The sequence below is a fragment of the Ahaetulla prasina genome, chromosome 4, assembly GCF_028640845.1.
Source record: "Ahaetulla prasina isolate Xishuangbanna chromosome 4, ASM2864084v1, whole genome shotgun sequence".
NCBI lineage: Eukaryota > Metazoa > Chordata > Lepidosauria > Squamata > Colubridae > Ahaetulla > Ahaetulla prasina.
In genome coordinates this window covers 22,258,274-22,277,841 of record NC_080542.1, presented here as the reverse complement: position 1 = coordinate 22,277,841, position 19,568 = coordinate 22,258,274, and the positions used below count along the sequence as shown (strand labels likewise).

At 39.2% G+C, this 19,568-nt stretch overlaps 2 protein-coding genes across 2 annotated transcripts in view; one reads left to right on the top strand and one right to left on the bottom strand.

Moving 5' to 3' along the window:
* IZUMO2 (IZUMO family member 2) overlaps positions 1-10,432 on the top strand; it is a 31,695-nt gene extending 21,263 nt beyond the window's left edge. Inside the window, exons 4-8 of the mRNA XM_058182581.1 lie at positions 1,317-1,403; positions 3,173-3,193; positions 5,230-5,310; positions 9,983-10,106; positions 10,237-10,432. Coding sequence (XP_058038564.1) covers positions 1,317-1,403; positions 3,173-3,193; positions 5,230-5,310; positions 9,983-10,106; positions 10,237-10,279 — 356 coding nt within the window. The 3' untranslated portion in view covers positions 10,280-10,432. The remainder of the gene's footprint in view (positions 1-1,316; positions 1,404-3,172; positions 3,194-5,229; positions 5,311-9,982; positions 10,107-10,236) is intronic.
* A 204-nt stretch (positions 10,433-10,636) lies between these two features.
* Positions 10,637-18,020, bottom strand: IZUMO3 (IZUMO family member 3). The gene is given in 6 exon segments (XM_058182578.1): positions 10,637-10,694; positions 12,592-12,682; positions 13,163-13,243; positions 14,469-14,588; positions 17,632-17,706; positions 17,798-18,020. Coding segments are annotated over 6 exon segments (648 nt in total).
* Between the last annotated feature and the right edge of the window lie 1,548 nt (positions 18,021-19,568).

Below are 19,568 nucleotides of genomic sequence, written 5' to 3'. Positions count from 1 at the left end.
TTTCTCTATCATCTATCTATCCATTATCTATGTCTGTCTATCATCTATATTTATCTATATTTATCTATCATCTATTTATTTATCTATCTATCTATCTATCTATCTATCTATCTATCTATCTATCTATCTATCCTTCCATCATCTATCCATCATTATCCATCTATGTCTGTCTATCCATCCATCTATCCATTATTTATCCATCCATCCATCATCTATCAGATTGTCTGTCCTTCATCATTTCTATATCTATCTATCTATCTATCTATCTATCTATCTATCTATCTATCTATCTATCTATCTATCTATCTATCTATCTTATCTATCTATCTATCTATCTATCTATCTATCCTTCCATCATCTATCCATCATTATCCATCTATGTCTGTCTATCCATCCATCTATCCATTATTTATCCATCCATCCATCATCTATCAGATTGTCTGTCCTTCATCATTTCTATATCTATCTATCTATCTATCTATCTATCTATCTATCTATCTATCTATCTATCTATCTATCTATCTATCTATCTATCTATCTATCTATCTATCTATCTATCTATCTATCTATCTATCTATCCTTCCATCATCTATCCATCATTATCCATCTATGTCTGTCTATCCATCCATCTATCCATTATTTATCCATCCATCCATCATCTATCAGATTGTCTGTCCTTCATCATTTCTATATCTATCTATCTATCTATCTATCTATCTATCTATCTATCTATCTATCTATCTATCTATCTATCTATCTATCTATTTATCTATCTATCTATCTATCTATCTTATCTATCTATCTAATCTATCCATCTATCTATCCATCCATCATTTATCTGTCTGTCTGTCTATATCTACCATCTACCATTTACGGGACCGCCTACTGCCACCAACAGCCTCCCATCGACCTGTACGCTCTCACAGGGAGGGCCTCCTTGGGGTGCCGTCGGCTAGACAATGTCGACTGGCGGTTCCCAGGGGGAGGGCCTTCTCTGTGGGGGCTCCTGCCCTCTGGAATGGGCTGCCTCCGGGGCTTCACCAACTCCCCAACCTCCGGACCTTCCGCCGCGAGCTGAAGACTCTTTTATTCCATCGAGCAGGACTAGCCTAAAAATGCTGTTTTAATGGGGTTTTAGATTGTTATTGTTTAGTTTTTAGGAAATTTGGCCATAAGTTATATTAATTTTATTCTTGTATAAACTTGTATATAATGTGTTTTTTAAATTGGCTGTTAACCGCCCTGAGTCCTTCGGGAGAAAGGACTCTATACCAGTCTTCCCCCTCTAAAGAAATTAATTCTTGGTGTTTCTGCAGATGAGGATCTGCTGGAAGAATTGGTGGAATTCCGGAGAGAGACAACCATGAAACTCAAGAAAGCCTTAAAGAAGCACCAGATAGAAGGTTTTGGATCTTTTCTAATTTCTGCTCATCTGCTTTAGGAGTTCTTTTTCTAATCTGAAAATCTTGTCTGTCTTTTCTTTCATTATTTCATAATAGAAGATATGGCTATGGCTATGGCTATGTATGTATGTATGTATGTATGTATGTATGTATTTGTAAAAAGCAATAAAATGATCCACAGAGCATCTATGCAGAACCTTTAATCAGATGAACAGCCAATATATATATATATATATATAATCAAGGTTTAGAAACTAAAATAATTAGAATGGGGCTAATGGAAGGACAGAGTGTAGGTACAGGCAAACATATTTTTTTATTGTTCTAAAATTTGTCTGATTCTTTTTTATGGCTAAACACAGTTTAAAAAATGAAAGTAAGATATAGTCAACAAGATAAATTAAAATTAACATTAATTAAGGTAAAGTAAAGGTAAAGGTTTCCCTCACACATACATGCTAGTCGTTGCTGACTCTAGGGGGCGGTGCTCATCTCTGTTTCAAAGCCGAAAAGCCAGCGCTGTCTGAAGAAGTCTCCGTGGTCATGTGGCTGGCATGACTAAATGCCAAAGGCGCACGGAACGCTGTTACCTTCCCACCAAAGGTGGTCCCTATTTTTTCTACTTGCATTTTTACGTGCTTTCGAAATTGCTAGGTTGGCAGAAGCTGGGACAAGTAATGGGAGCTCACCCCATTACACGGCAGCACTAGGGATTCGAACTGCTGAGCTGCCAACCTTTCGATCGACAAGCTCAACGTCCTAGCCCCTGAGCCACCGCGTCCCTATTTAACATTAATTAGTGGTATCCAAATGAATTAAATTATTAAATTTATGGGTGATGTGTAGAAATTAATAAATGAGGCTACATTTGTTCATATTATTTTAATTTGTAAACCACTCAGCATTGGTGGAAGCTGGGCAGCATAAAAAATTAATAAATCATTATTCTGTCATTCAAGCAGAAAAAAAAATCACACAATATAGCATTAACATATGGAACAGACTGTCCCTAGAAATTGCAGTAAATATAATTCATAATTAAATTTTAAAAAATCAGTTCATAATATTTATCCTGGACGGTGCCTTTCAGAGCTTCTGTGAGGCTGTTGTCCATCTGAATATCCTCACCGAAAAGAATTTCTGACACAGAGGAACGTTTAAATGGAAGTTTTCAAACATACAGGTAGTCCTTGGCTTACAACCACAATTGAGCCCAAAATTTCTGTTGTTAAGCAAGACAGCTGTTAAATGAGTTTTGATCCATTTTATGACTTTTCTTGCCACAGTTATTAAGTGAATCATTACAGTTGTTAAATTAGTAACATGAAATGTTAAGTGACTTTGGCTTCCCCATTGACACTTTGCTTGTCAGAAGGTCACAAAAGGTGATCACATGACCCTGGGGACACTGCAACCATCATAAATACATGCCAGTTGCCAAGCATCTGAATTTTGATCACATGACCATGGGGATGCTGCAGTGGGTTGTAAGCATAAAAAATGGTCATGTGACTTTTTTCAGTGCCGTTGTAACTTTGAACAATCACTAAAATGAATGGTTGTAAGTCGAAGACTACCTGTACAAACTATTTTTCATCGTTGCACAGATTGAAAAGGTATAAAAGCTTCATAATTTGGTTCTGCAGAACTATAACATTTGGTGCTGCAACTGAAGGGAATGTGGAAACAATTTGGATGTGAAGAAAAATCTACAGAGGATATATTATGGGAAGCATGGGCATTAATTTTTGGAATCTCTTTCCTTGTAGGTTGTGATAAACAAATATGTGGTAAGTTGCTCGGTTTTAAGTGGGTGGGTGGAACAAGGATCTGCCAGATAAAAGCTTGCATGATTGAATGATGAGGAGAGGATGTGGCTTGAAAGGAGCATGGGGTGGCCCCTGGGGGATCAACGCAAAAAACAGAAGTGTGTAGGAAATTATCTTGCACACATGTGGATCAAACAGTGAGAAACCACAACAGAGCAACAAAAGGAAGAAAGAATTGCTGGAGGGTAATGGGAGGGGAAGCCGATCCATATGAGCTAGATTAACTTTCCCCAACATGGTGCACTTTAGATGTGGAACTTCCAGAAATCTCAGACTACATGGTTAATATTTTTCATTATGGTCACAAAACAGAATACCAGATTGGAGAAGGTTGAGCAAGGTGGAGAATTGGCCCAAGGCAATATCTATGTTTCTGCCCCATTAGATGGGTCAGACCAGGGAATCAAGAGCTGTGATGGCGCAGTGGTTAGAATGCAGTACTGCAGGCTACCTCTGCTGACTGTCAGCAGTTTGATCCTGACCAACTCAAGGTTGACTCAAATCTCCTTCCTTCCGAGGCTGGTAAAATGAGAACCCCGATTGTTGGGGGCAATATGTTGACTCTGTAAACTGCTGTAAAGCACAATTATGCAGTATATAAGTCTAAATGCTATTGCTAAAGAAGATTAAAATTACTTCTATTGAGAGTGACCACAATAACAGAATTTTGCAAGTCTGATGCTGCTGGACTTCCCCCTCTTTCTTGTTATACTTCATTGAAATAAGGAGGTATCTGCTGATATCACTTGTGAATGTTATCTCATTTTTAAGATTCTTTTTTAAAAATGTAGCCCCTTTGCCTAGGTAATTATTCTTGCATTTCCCTGTCAAAGTCCCTATCCTTACCTTCTACGTTATGTGTAGCCAAGAGTTGAATCTAAGGAAATATCGATAAAGAGTGGCAATTCAGACCAAGGTCTAGGGTGCCACATTGGGGAAAGGGAAATGAATTCTAGAGGTACAAATAGTCCTCAATTTATGACCATTTACTTAGCAACTATTCAAAGTTACAACAAACATACCCTGAGGTTACTTACAACTTAGTTCTGAAGTTCCAACGGTTAAGCCACTTCCATGATCACACGATGGAATTTCAAGTGCTTGGCAACATGGCCACATTATGGCTGTTTGCAGTTTCCGATGGTCATGTGACCACATTTTATTACGTTTTTCCAAAAGCCAGCACTTACTTTCATTTTTAGCATCATGCCCATAGCGAACGATAGCAGCGGTTTGTTTTATGACTGCAGTATTTGCTTTAGACCGCCACAAAAACGGTCATAAAATCTGCTTGGTCTGTAAAACTGATCTATTTTATAACTGTCACAACTTACCATCTTGACGGACAGGCTCTCAGGTTCATTACATTGTGAAACTTTGTGTTATATCTTTTTTTCACCCCGATTGATTCACTGGAATGTTGCTGCATAGAATATTCTACAGGACAGGACAACTGGATGAGGGGATGATTTAATTACCATTTTAAAAAAAATACCACCACCCCCGAATACCAAAAAATCCAATTAACAATAAAACCAAATCATAAACAAACAAAAAAGATGTACAAATAACCGACAATAATAAGCAAGACATATGAAAGGAAAAATTATGAGCAATCTTGGCATATTGTCTGTACGTCAAATATTAAAAGAAAGGAAAAAAACATTTCTTGCTCAAAGATAAAAAACAAGTGAACTTCAATCTCACAATTGCAGCTACCATCTTGACTGTTGGGCTCCATTTTGTGAACACCCTTGCTATTTTTAATAACATAAATTCAGCACAATCCTTTCTCAAGTAAATGACAAAGTCCTGGCTGAATTTATTTTATTTTATTTGTGCTTGGCTGGGCCCATTTATTGTCTTGAGCTGCTCCTATCTGTTGCATGAATTGGGGTAGAGCAAGGTAGGATATCTTGAGCTAGTCATTCCTTGTGTGGTGATTTTAAAAGTTAATTTTTCACACTTTCTTTCTCTATCCACCCAAACCCTTGCAGGATCATTGACATATCAAGTAATTAATTGCCAAAGATGCCTACCAGCAGCAGCATATTGCTTGTCACTAAGTCAGTGCTTTGGTAAGTAAAGTTGGAATTTAAGGTAGTCCTCATTTCCCAGCTGCAATTTGGACAGCAACTCCATCACTAAGTGAAGCAGTGGTAAAGTGAAATGTCACATGAACATGCTGGCTTACAACGTCAGTTCCAGCTGCAGTGATTGACCAAATAACTCAGGGTTATTAAGTGCAATGTCACATGACTGAACATCACATGACTGAGATTCTCAACTTCCTGCAGGTTTCCCCATTGACTTTGCTGGTTGGAAGCCAGCTATGAAGATCACCTACAAATGTTTCAGAGAATGATTGAAAAACAAGATTTGGTTCAAAGCCTGTTTGTGTGTTGCTTTGATCAGCAGAGGGCAGCACTTACAATTGTTTTGGGAACATAACCAGACTGCCATTTTAAAGTACTTTCCAATTGCATGCAATAATAGCAAAATAGCATGCCAGCATAAATTGCCCTGCCCTCACTGACAAGGCCTATTCTGCTTCAGTAATTAATCTGCTGAGTTGCATTTATTATTTTACCGTGGAAGCCAATTCAATAAAGTAATTGGTGGATTCCTTTCTCTTTGTTTCCCCTTGCAACATTTCATCTCTGATAGCAAAAATAACCAGCAATTGCTCTCCTTAATGATTAGTGCAACAGGGCTGGGCCAGTGCAGATTGGTGCTTATAAAGTAGCTGGTAAAAATCACTTCTCAAATTGTCTAACTAACAAGTCACAGCTGAGAAATCCGTTGTGCCTGTTACCTGTTAGTTGGGCTGCTTCTGAACATGAGTCTAACACATTTCTGAAAAAGCCCTAAAAACCCATGGCCAAAAGTAGCTTGACAGATCACAGATGCTAAGGAGGGGGGGTGGGAGTGGGAGTGGGAAAGAACAATCAATAAAGAGCAACCCCTGTCATCTAGTGGCATTGAGCAAAGGGAGTATCAGGCCCAAAGAGGCCAAAGAATACATGGAGTTACTTTTGAGTAGTTTCATTATTATTTGCCTACAGACAGAATCTTGCCAAACTAAAGCAACTATCTGCATAGTTAGTTAGATCATTATTCATAGATCATTATTCTATAATAATCTGTTCACAGATTATTACTCTGTGAACTGCTAGGGAGGGTCCGTCCTTGCCCACTTCCTGCTGCCAGACATTCCCAGGCTCCTTTGTCTCTTTGCTCTCTGCAAAGGAGACCCTCCACATTCCATCATATGGAGTGACAGAATTCAGGTGTAGTTGGGAAATAGGCAAAATGGCATATACAAAGGGGTGTTCTCCATCAAAATCCCTTAATGGCAGAAGCAGCAAAAACCCATGATTACTACCATAATTCTTGATAGAACCAACAACATACTGCATATCTGGCAAACTTTGGATCTTATTCCTGGTTGGAATTGACTTTCTGAATAGCATAGCTATCACCTTCACTAATCTTGTTTTCTAAACACAGGCCTAGTGCTCTTTCAAAACAATACTAAACCCATAAACCATATTTTTGTCTGGACGATAAGACGCACCTAGCTTTTGGGGAGGAAAACAAGAAAAAAAAATCTGCCTCTGCCTTCCAGCAATTTCTAGGTGGTGGGGATAGGCGGCAGTGGCAGTGATCCCTTCCACGTGGAATGGGCCAAAAATGGGGGGAGGAGAGGCCAAAAATGGGGTGCATGGAGGCAGCAATAGGTGGCAGTGGTAATGGGCAGTGGTGGTGACGATGGGTGGTGGTGATCACCACAGCCTGGAACAGCTGATCGATGGTATTCCAGGAGGCAGATCCAACTACCAATCAGCTGCTTGTGCTAAATCAGACTGTGCTGAATGCTGTTTGCTGCAAGGAGGCAAATTGCTGGGAGGCGGAGGCCAAAGGGTAGGGGGCGGCGGGTGGGCATGGCTTCAGCAACATTCACTGTATAAGACACACAGACATTTCCACCCACTTTTTGGGGGAGGGGGAAGTGTGTCTTATACACTGAAAAATACGTTATGTCAAGAGCCTATGTAAGATCCACCTATCTCCAGAAAATTCCAGTCAACATAATAAGGGAAAATACCTCTGTCGAAGTGAGGTTATTTCAGACAACCCAAGGCAAAGTCATTTCAGGTGGGTCATTTCAGGAAGAGAGGTGCTCCAGTAGTCTAAAGTAGTCTAAAGTTGGTAACTGTGGGGAATCTCCAGGTAGGGTGGAGGGAAATGCTAAGAAAGGACTTAGTTTGGAGTCATTGCACTGCAGGAAGTGGCATAGGTTTGACCTTCTCCAGAATCCTTGAGGCCCCATCTTGCTGTTCCCAAAGGAATGCAGTCAGTTTGGCAAAATTTTTGTAACTTAATTGACTAGCAATAAAATTCATGCTGCTTTCGCCTGATACTGACAGGAGCTGGGATATTTACCACATTATCAATGAAACACACTATATCATGTCCACTGCAGGAATTGTAGTTTAATTGTATTAACTGTAAAACCATATTTTTAAAATTGGAACATCTAACTTGGAGCAACTATAAAATTAACTATAGCATCAAAGCAGTTTCATGCAGACACAGTATAAAAATGGTTAACAGGGCACAATGATGCTGTACTTACAAGCAGATAAGGAAGAGGTCAGAGAGATTTTTAAACATTTGAAGATTTATAATGTACACTTTAACTTTTTTCACACAGTTATTGTTGGAAGGAAAGTTTTGAGGCACCCTAATATATCCGTCTGACCATGTTAAAAGATTGCAATTCTTCAGTTCTGAACAAACTATTTTATAATGCTTTTTGATGTTCAAAGGATTCTATACTATATTATCTGATAATAGAATAGAATAGAATAGAATAGAATAGAATAGAATAGAATAGAATAGAATAGAATAGAATTCTTTATTGGCCAAGTGTGATTGGACACACAAGGACTTTGTCTTTGGTGTATATGCTCTCAGAATACATAAAATATTATACACCAATTCTGCGAGAGGGGCACTATTATTCCCTTGTTGGAATAACAAATCCAGAACCTTCCTGATATTGTTGAACTCCTGTTCCCAGCAATGCTTACAATATTTTGTTTAGTGACTATTTGAAGTTACAACGTCACATATGACCATTTTTCACAATTACGATTGTTGTGGCATCCCCATGGCTATGTGATCAAAATTCAGGTGTTTGGCAACTGACTCATATTTATGGCGGTTTCAGTATCCTGCAGTTATGTGATCACTTAACGACTGTCTTACTTAGCAACAGAAAGTTTGAGCTCAATTGTGGTCCTATGTTAAGGGCTACTTGTATGTACCTGATGTAGTTTAGCCACATTTGAAGGAGGCCCAGATTATCTAATTATCTCCTACAGGTACCCAACCAACTCAGGTCAGAGAAACCCCCTCTGTTGCAGGCCTCCTGTCTCTCTTGTTTATTATTTAGATTAGCCTTTGCGTCTTTACACAAGTTTCTTTTTCTGGGGCTAAACATGAAATCTTTTTTCAGGTCTTTTGCAGAAATCTCTGTCTTCCATTTTGGAAGCATAAAGAGCTCTGAAGGGTAGAGAAGAAATAAATGAGGGTTGCTTGGAGCAGAAGTTTAGCCCTGGGAAGGAGAATTGACTACACTTTGCTATTAGCACAGGGGCCCCCCAAGGCTGTGTGCTCTCCCCACTTCTCTTCTCTCTGTATACCAATGACTGCATCTCCAATGATCCATCTGTTAAGCTACTGAAGTTCGCAGATGACACAACAGTGATTGGTCTCATTCGAGACAATGACGAATCCGCATATAGACGAGAGGTCGAACGACTAGCCTTGTGGTGCAACCAAAACAGTCTGGAACTGAACACACTCAAAACCGTAGAAATGGTGGTAGACTTTAGGAAAAACCCTTCCATACTTCCACCTCTCACAATACTTGACAACACAGTATCAACAGTAGAAACCTTCAAATTTCTGGGTTCTATCATATCGCAAGATCTCAAATGGACAGCTAACATCAAAAACATCATTAAAAAAGACAACAAAGAATGTTCTTTCTGCGCCAACTCAGTAAGCTCAAACTGCCCAAGGAGCTGCTGATCCAATTCTACAGAGGAATTATTGAGTCTGTCATTTGCACCTCTATAACTGTCTGGTTCGGTTCTGCAACCCAACAAGAAAAACACAGACTTCAGAGGATAATTAGAACTGCAGAAAAAATAATTGCTACCAACTTGCCTTCCATTGAGGACCTGTATAATGCACGAATCAAGAAGAGGGCCGTGAAAATATTTGCAGATCCCTCGCATCCTGGACATAAACTGTTTCAACTCCTACCCTCAAAATGACGCTATAGAGCAGTGCACACCAGAACAACTAGACACAAGAACAGTTTTTTCCCGAAGGCCATCACTCTGCTAAACAAATAATTCCCTCAACACTGTCAGACTATTTACTGAATCTGTACTACTACTAATCGTTTCATAGTTCCCATCACCAATTTCTTTCCACTTATGACTGTATGACTATAACTTGTTGCTGACAATCCTTATGATTTATATTGATATATTGATCATCAATTGTGTTGTAAATGTTGTACCTTGATGAACGTATCTTTTCTTTTATGTACACTGAGAGCATATGCACCAAGACAAATTCCTTGTGTGTCCAATCACACTTGGCCAATAAAATTCTATTCTATTCTATTCTATTCTATTTTGAACCCAAATCTGGTTTCTTTATCTTTAGTTGATAACCAAGACCGCCTGGCCCTTCGCTTTGGAGAACCGTTGGCGGACCCAGACATTGCTCGAACTGGAGTGGCCATTGTCCTGTGTATGGGCGGGGTGTTGTTCCTGGTAATCATGGGCGCGTAAGTATTGCAAACAGCCTGCAGTCCCCTTAGAAAGCAATTTTTGATTTAAAGGTTAAAATTTTCTTCCATACAAATAATTACATCTCATGAAGATTTTTGAGAGTCATTAATTCCTCCTTTCTCCTAGGATTGTTGTGTACTGGAGAAGTCAGCTCTATCGATATGTTTAGCTGAGATCTACCCCTTCCTCACTCCTAAGTGACAACTGCTGACTGAGACGCACTTAGATCGTCAGAGCGTGAAGTCCTTCACAACTTTCAAGACACATTTGCTCACAGATCGGTATTCCCACATATTTTGTCTTCTGATCCTCTTCCCCATGATTCCCCGTAATAAACACAAATCTCTTAGTGATTGCAAAGTTACTCCATAGTTTAAAACAAGTGATTCTAATCTGCTCAGAAAAACAACAGATGTTCTTCTCTGTACAAATGGATTTCTTTTATTCAGGCTTGTCAAGAATGAAGATCAAGATTACTTTGAATGAAGAAAAGTCGCTGAAATGGCCTTCTGGCCTATATATGCAATTAATAGGCCAAAGATTTTAGCAGCATTCGCTTCCTGTACTTGAAACACACCATGTACCTGGAAGTGAGGAAATGTGGTGAGGAGAGAGGGAGGATTCTTAGATCTGATGGACCTGAACTGGGTTTGAATCTACATATAATAACAGACAAAGCTGGTGGTAAATTATACTATTCTGCTTTACAAGTCATCCTCAACTTACAACTATTTGTTGTCACTGTAGTAACTACAGTAGCATAGACATGACTGGTCCTCACACTTAAATCACAACATCCCCATGTTCACGTGATCAAAACTTGGGAGTTTGGCAACAGGCATGTATTTACAACAGTTGCAAAGTCCTGGGATCATGTGATCACCCTTTGCAATATTCCCAGTCAGCTCCCAATAAGCAAAGTCAATGGGGGAAATCAGATTTGCTTAACAACTGTGTGATTCACTTAACAACTGTGGTGAAATCTGGCATAACTCACTCAACAACCTTCTTGCTTAGCAACAGAAATTCTGATCTCAATTGTAGTCATAAGTCAAGGACACCCCCCCCACCTTTATAAACAAATAAACTACACAAGTTCTTGACCAATAAAAATAAAGGGAGAAAGGTTACGTCCATACCTTTCAGATTTCTGTTTGCTTTCTTTCTACCATATTTTCATATTGCCTACATATACCACAGGATGATCTTGCCCATCAATGTTGTGGCCAAAAAAGCATAACACAAGTTTACACATCAGGGAACGTGACAAAATAGTCATACCTATGAAGACATTCCTATTCTTTTTCTTTCTTTCTTTTTTTTTTTGGAAAAAGTTTTTTTTTCCTATTCTTTTTCTACAATGTTTTTCAACCTTGGCAGCTTTAAGATCTGTGGACTTCAAGTCCCAGCATTCATGCTGATTAGGGAATTCTGGGAGTTGAAATCCATATGTCTTAAAGCTGCCAAAATTGAGAAAATGTGCTTTGGAACTCTTGCTTTTTTACTTTTTTAAAAAAGATCAAAGTTTTCATTTTATAAATTTTAATTCTGTGCTTGTACAGAAACTCTTCCAGCAATTCCTGTCCTATTGTTTCCTTTCATTATATCCAATTAATATAGTTATTACATACTTATGCTTATATATATGCTTATATATTGTATAGTTATTTCATGCTTATGCTTATATATACTGTTGTGACTAAATAAATAAATAAATAAATAAATAAATAAATAAATAAATAAATAAATAAATAAATAAATAAATAAATAAATAAATAAATGGAATAGGGAGAGTGTCCAGATCCTTTAGGACAGGGGTAGTCAACCTTTTTATACCTACTGCCCACTTTTCTATCTCTGTTAGTAGCAAAATTTTGTAACCGCCCACAGGTTCCACAATAATGCACCGTGTATCGTCTGTGCATGCTTCTCGCGCTTCGTGGATTGGGTTGGGGGGGCACCGGCTACCAGCTCTGCTTGTCTGTTACAGCTGGATGGTGTGGGGGGAGATGCGCGAACTATTCTGGGACGAGGCTCTTTTGTTTGTGGTCACACTATAGCGCCATTTAGTTTCACTTATGTAACATGAACTAAATTTATGTGCGGGCGATACAAATAGTATTTTTTCAGAAATTTAAATTGTCACGGGGAATTTTATGAAAACCTAATGAAAATGTTTTTAAATAATACTATGAATTTTTTTTAAAAAGTCAATTAAATTAAAAAAAAGGAAAATGCTTCAGTATCAGACAAAACCCCTATTGCCCACCATGAAAGCTAGAACACCCACTAATGGGCGGTAGGGACCAGGTTGACTACCATTGCTTTAGGAGATAAACATAATCACCAGATTTTCAAGAAAATCCATTTCACTAACATCCTTTGATTTCTTTAGGAACAAAGGTAAGTAAGGAGAATTAATCTAATGATTGTATTCCTAATCATTCGGGAAAATTCATAGGACTTGGGGTGTTTACTCACACAAGTATGATTGAGGTTGCAATCACCGACTCGCAAACAAGGAATACATAAAGAACAATCTCATTGTATTCTGCCAGACGTTTGTCTTCCACTGAAGTAGAGAAAATCTTTTTTAGCTTTTTGTTAACAAGAAACTCAGCACAGAAGCAAGGATTCTTCACAATCAGTGAATATTGGGGTTGCTTAATATTTTTCGATAGAATATCTTTCTAGTCCAATTGTCTAAAAGGGCATCTTTATATGGGAGCAAGAAGGGAGGAGTATGGGCAGACCTTGACTTATGATTGGTGATTTAGTGATTGTTTGAAGTTATGATGGGCCTATCTTAGGGCTAGCCTTCCATGTTTCTGAGGTCGGTAAAATGAGGTCCCAGATTGTTGGGGGAAATATGCCCACACTGTAAACCACACTGTAAACCACATTCTTTAATCTTTAGCAGATTACAGAATTTTGCTAACTTTTATGGCTAACAATATGTTACTATATCTGGAGATGGGAAGACTATTTCAAAAGGCAATGAGTTGAGACACAGAATAAATAAAAAATCACCCTTCCAATTCTCCATCCATACCTCCACAGACTTCTCCATCAAAACACTGTGTGGTGATACGCAGGCATGTCCAGCAATCCAGAATAGGTCCTTCTATCACTGCTGCAAAAGAAGAATGCCAATGGGTTGGCTTCAAAAAAGCAATCCTCAAAGCACGCATAGTCTAAGTCAGTGTTTCTCAACCTTAGCACTAGTGTGGACAGCATGGCTGGCTGAGGAATTCTGGGAGTTGAAGTCCACATAACTTCAAGTGGCCAAGGTTGGGAAACACTAGTGTAAGTAGTAAATAATTGAAGGCATGAGGGTTGAAACTTGTCTGATACTTACTGCAGTCCTCTGAACAAGCTAGAATGTGCAAAGAAAAAGAAGAGAGGATTTAGAGACTTTTTCCTAGATAATACTGTTGAACCACATGACCGGGAGTACAGAATGCTAAGCAAGAAAGAAATTCAACAATACGGTATCAAGGCAGTGGTCCTGGGATGTCTCATAGGTCTCCAAGGGACAATTTTGACATTGGCATCTTCTAAATAAGATTAATATATTTCAAATGGGTGAATGTAAACCTAAGCTAGAGTACTATGGAAGGGCACTGAATATTTTGGATTTTGGACAGACATAAACTCCAATTCTTCCCTACCCCCCACCCGGCTCCAAGGCACTGAGGAACCCTACATGAATCTTGCTTCATTGATGACAAGGTTCACAATTTCCATAAGGAAAAAGCCACGTTTCTTTCTGCCACAAAAGAAGAGTAAAATTCAAGATGGCAGCTATAGTTCCAGACATCATTTGAACTTCTTCAACATACATCCACTGACCCCCAGCAGATACCCCCCAGTTTCCTGTCATGATAGTATCAAGGACCTCTGAGAAGGGAGGACGTGTCCAAAAGGACACACTTCTTGCAGAAGCACCTTTTCCATTTTAAGGCAAATCGGGGTTTGGATGGCGCTGTCTTCTGCTTAGGTTTTCCCCACCTCCTGTGCTGCAAATGCTCTTGATACTTTTACCTAACTATAGAATTGGAGATCCTTTTTTCATAATCCAACCTGACTAAGAGGCTTATTCTTGGAGTCCTCCTGCCTGTAAGCCATTCCATTTAACCTGGAACACTTACTATAAAAATAGATATTCACAAAGCAGTGTTTTCCAATCTTGGCACCTTTAGGATGTGTGGACTCCAACTCCCAAGGAATTGGAGGCCACACATCTTAAAGATGCCAAGTTTGGAAAACACTATCACAGTTAATAAATTTGCAAGTGTGTGTTGTGTGCATGTGTGCACATATATGTGATGGAAATAGGCTGTGCTGGAAGTTTTGACCCCTCTTTTTTCACTCTTCAGAATTGGTACCAAGATCAGCAAATTCTTCCAGAATCTGGTGAATCTTCTTTCTCAGGGAAAAGCGTAGCTGGTACATAGAGAGCTGCCACAGAAAAACTCCTAAGAGGAAGGTAGAAGAGGAGAAAAATGGAAGAGAAGATGATTCTGAGTAAGACTGGTTTGGAGAAGATTCAAAAGCACCAGTAGAATAGAATATTTGTAGCTCAGCATGGTTGGACTGCGGGGTTCTTGATGCTCTCTGAGCCCAGCTGTTTTCTTGCAGATGATGTTACCTAGTTGGGTAATGAAACATCTGCAAGAAAACAACCAAGCTCAGAGACCACCAAAGACCCCACAGATTCATCTTATGTGAGCATAGATCTCTTTTATTAAAACAGCCTGTCTTTGAACGGGGATAGAAGGAAGTGTTTTTGTGGCCTCCAACCATAAATCAGTAAAGCAAGCAGATGGTGCTGCTTCAAGGAATTCAATCCCAGAATTTAACACAACTCTTAAACAAAGGCATCTTTTGTGATGTTTGTGTAGAAGTCTAAGGAAAAACCCAGCTGCTTTAATAAGAGAGAGGTGCTTTCTTCCTGATAGCCCCGAAACCAGGGGTGAAATCCAGCAGGTGCTGACAGGTTCTTGAAAACTGGTACCAGAAACTTTGAATAGTTCGGAGAATTGGTAGCGGAAATTTTGAGCAGTTTGGAGAACCAGCAAACACCAACTCTGGCTGGCCCCAGAACGGAATGGGAATGGAGATTTTGCAGTATTCTTCCCCTGCTATGCCCACCAAGCCATACCACACCCACCAAGCCACACCCATAGTAGTAAAAAAATTTGGATTTCACCACTGCCTGAAGCCCTTCTGAATGATTTTTGATTCAGGCATAGCCTTTTCAATTCAAATTCCTTGTAAGTCGGTTCTAATTTTATTATGACCATTCTGATCTAAGAGCTGGAGGGAAAATGGCTTTCCCCTCCTCCCTCTCCAGCAAGACTATTGAACATAGGTGTGCTGTGCAGTGGAGGTCCTACAAATTAAATTCATTTTCAGCAGAATAGCTTTTGCCAGCTGATGGTGAGGAGAAGAAGTGAAATCAATAATAATAATAATATTTTAATTTGTATACCGCCCTTCTCCCGAAGGACTCAGGGCGGTTAACAGCCACAATAAAATACAAAAACAACACATACAACGCTAAAAACAAACATTAAAAAACTTATTCAATTGGCCCCATTTAAAATACAATATCAACCCTGTAAAACTAATAAAATTTAAAACCCATAAAATCAATTAAAAATTTTAAAAAAATTCAAGCCAGTCCAGCAAGACTGGCTTGAATAACAATAACAATAACAGGGAGAGGTGCATTAAATATCTACTTGACTTCATTGGCCCGCAGGGTGCTGCAGGAGGCGTCTGTCCGCGGAGGAGAAGAACAATGCTGATCCGGCCCTCAAACAAACCCAGGAGTTTCAAACTGGATTTCTTTGAGGGCCGGATCAGCATTGTATTTTTTTGAGTGTGCAGAAATGGACAAGCTTACTACAGAATTAAATAATAAGGAAGACTCAAAATATTACTCAGCTGGAGAATGGATATTGGTATCAATGGATAGAAAATAAAAATAGGAAATATATAGATCAAAATAAGACATAAATTGTGTTTACACATACTTGATCAAGTAGGAATATCTGGGAATATATGAATAGAGTTAAGATTTGTGTACTGTCAGAACAACATTGAATTGTACAATTATTATGGACGTATTTTCATTACAGATGTATTTGTAGTTTAATATTTTAAACGTTAATAAAGGTTTTTTGAAAATAAAAAAAAAAAGAGTGGAATTTTCCTAGTGACTTCAAGTTTCCAACATCCCTCACTAGTGATAGGTTGACTTGTAGCTGCCAGAGGATGTAATGTAGCAATATAGATGGTGAGTTCCTTCTCACCAACTTAAGGCGTGAAAGCCAGTCTGATGACTTTGGACCAATCACCAGAAGACTGTGAGTTCTAATCCTGCCTCAGGCACAAAAGCTGGCTGGATGACTTTGGGCCAGTCATGTTCAGCCCAACCTACCTCACAGGATTGTTGTTGTGGGAAAAATAGAAGGTGTACTAGGTATCTTTAGCACCTTGAGTTATTTATAAAAATAATAAAGGCAGGAAATATATATATTATATTTACCGTATATACTCGAATATAAGCCGATCCGAGTATAAGCCGAGGTCCCCAATTTTACCCCAAAAACTGGGGTAAACTGGGGACTCGAGTATAAGCCGAGGGTGGGAAATGAGGCAGCTACCGTTGGGGAAACCTCCTCCCTCAGCTGAGAAGGCTGGCGGCCCCCGCCCGCCTCTCACTGCACCGCAGGGCTTCCGTCCGCAAAATGTGAAAAAGAAAAAAACTCGAGTATAAGCCGTATATACTCGAGTATAAGCCGAGGGCTTAAAAAAACTGAGTATAAGTCAGAGACCCAGTATAAGCCGAGGGGACGTTTTTCAGCACAAAAAATGTGCTGAAAAACTCGGCTTATACTCGAGTATATACGGTATATATATTATAAATAATATATTATAAATATATAAATGTGTATGTGTGCGTGTGTGTGTGCGTGTGTGTGTGTGTAGGTCTTGGCATATTCGGGTCTTTTTCCGTGTAAGGTTGAGAGTATCTTGGCGATGTTTCGACGAGATCTCACTCGTCATCTTCAAGCTGGTGCTTTCGGCTTTGTGCTTGTGCGAGCAAAGCTGTGGGTGTGGGTGTGGGTGTGTACACACACAAACACACACACCGTGTTTCCCTGAAAATAAGACCCTGCCTTATATTTTTTTGAACTCCGAAATAAGTGCTTGGCCTTATTTTCAGGGAGGTCTTATTATTTTGGGGTGCACGGAGCAAGATGGGGCCCCCCCTGCCATCTTACCTGATTTCCAGCTCTGTGTTTAAATATTTTTGGGGAGGGCTTATTTTCAAGGGGAGGCTTATTTTAACGCATGTGCTCAAAAACCCGATGGAGCTTATTATCAGGGGATGTCTTATTTAGTGATTGCATTTATAGAGATAATTAATAGGGTATTATTTCCTGAAGGCAGATTATAACCACAGTTCACACTCAGTTGTAATCCCTACCCAGGTTTCTTCTTGCTCACCTTTCCACTGCTTACTTTTGATGGTTTTTAACTGATTAATAATGTGTAATCTGATCCAGAACACTCCTCGGACATCTGCAAAAAGACATTCACAGAGGTTACCCTGTCCTCTTGCCCTAATCTCCACCCTTCCCAGCCTTGGAAATTATTCGCCTTCTGGTCGCACCTAAAATTCGCTCGTAATTCCTCCGAAGGAAGGTTCTATGCAAATCTGCCAAGGCTTGGATGTGCCGTGTGATCAGGGAATCGCGGTTTGGAAGGTCACCTGGCAGGGTCTCCTTCAGCACAGTCAGCACCCATTTCAAGAAACGGGGGTCACACTGAAGACAGCTGGTCACCCCCTGGAAGGATAAAAGCCATAAGAAGCAAGCCAGCATAACCTGGAGCATCATGACATGGCCAACAGTTTACAGGATTGTAAAAACTGTAACCAAGGCAACCTCTTTCCTGCAATCGCAGGAGAAAGTCTATCTCCATGACCCAGGGAAACGTTGCCAAGGAGAAAGAACAAATCACTAGGCAGTGGGTGTGAGCATTTGTGATGCTAGGAATAGAACAGGAAGTGATGTTCGATATGGCATAAGCCATTGCTGATGTCACCTTGGCACAGGAAGTGTTATTTTTGATTTCTGGTTCTCATGGCTACAGCCTCTCTGCTTGGATTACTTCTATGGGCTGTCCCCGTGAAACTGGCTGGTACCTGCCTCCGTTGCTGGCCAGATGCTGCTGCATATTTTATTTACGATGCTAACTTGCTGCTGCAAAAGGATTCAGCAGCCTCTGATCAGCTGGGGACACTTTTCCTGGGAAATGTTAAAGAGGTTGCTTCGTATGGCAGTGGATATTTGGGTATATAAAATTAAGGGAAGAACTGAGCAGGGTTGCCTCTGATAGGAACTTCTGATGAATGTGAAATGCCAAATTTCTGAATTACAGACTGTGCCTAGCTGAGACACAAACTCTGTTTCTGATGTCTGTTTTGTGCTAGAGGCTGTAAGAGAAAGCCTAGAAGCTGAAAAAAGTGCTCTTAAAGAACACGAACACCTATGAATGAATGAATGAATGAATGAATGAATGAATGAATGAATGAATGAATGAGTGAATGAGTGAATGATCAGTCTTTATTACAGTTCACATATCGAAACAACTGCCCCAGTAGTTTGAACATTTTAATGATTTCATTGAGTGGTTGTAATATAAAAATTAAGGTTGAAGAAAATCTGATATGGTTAAAAATGTGTTTTGGAAAATTAGCTCTTCTAAAACACCAATGATAATAAAAGATAAGAAAATAATAACATCTTAATATTTCAGCAGTTTTGCATTTTTCTCAAATTCAGCTTGTTGGATTATTGTTGTTTAGGAGAAATAAATCAAAATTTAGGCTGTTCACAGTAGTTACTATCTAACGAAAATTTAGGATTGTCTCTAAAATGTTAAAATGTCATTGGATTAGAAAAATTAAAATCAGTTTTAGTTGTGATTTACTAAACCCTAACAAACTGTATTAACAGAACATATTACATGCACCAGAATCACTATCGACGATCATGTATAAAATCTCATACATCTACATACAGAAAGTATCATACAGTATCATACAGATACTAAAAACATCGAAGATGTCAACCAGCAAAAACTGCCACATCATAGCAAACTAGTTTATACAGTTAGTCCTTGACTTACAACAGTTCACTTAGTGACTGTTCAATGTTACAACAGTACTGAAAACAGTGACTTATGACCATTTTTCACACTTATAATTGTTACAGCATTCCCTTGTCATGTGATCAAAATTCAGATGCTTGGCAACTGACTCATATTTATGACAGTTGCAATGTTCTAAGGTCATATGATTATCTTTTGTGACCTCCTGATAAGCAAAGTTAATGGGGAAGTCAGATTCACTTAACAATTGTGGCAAGGAAGTTTGTTAA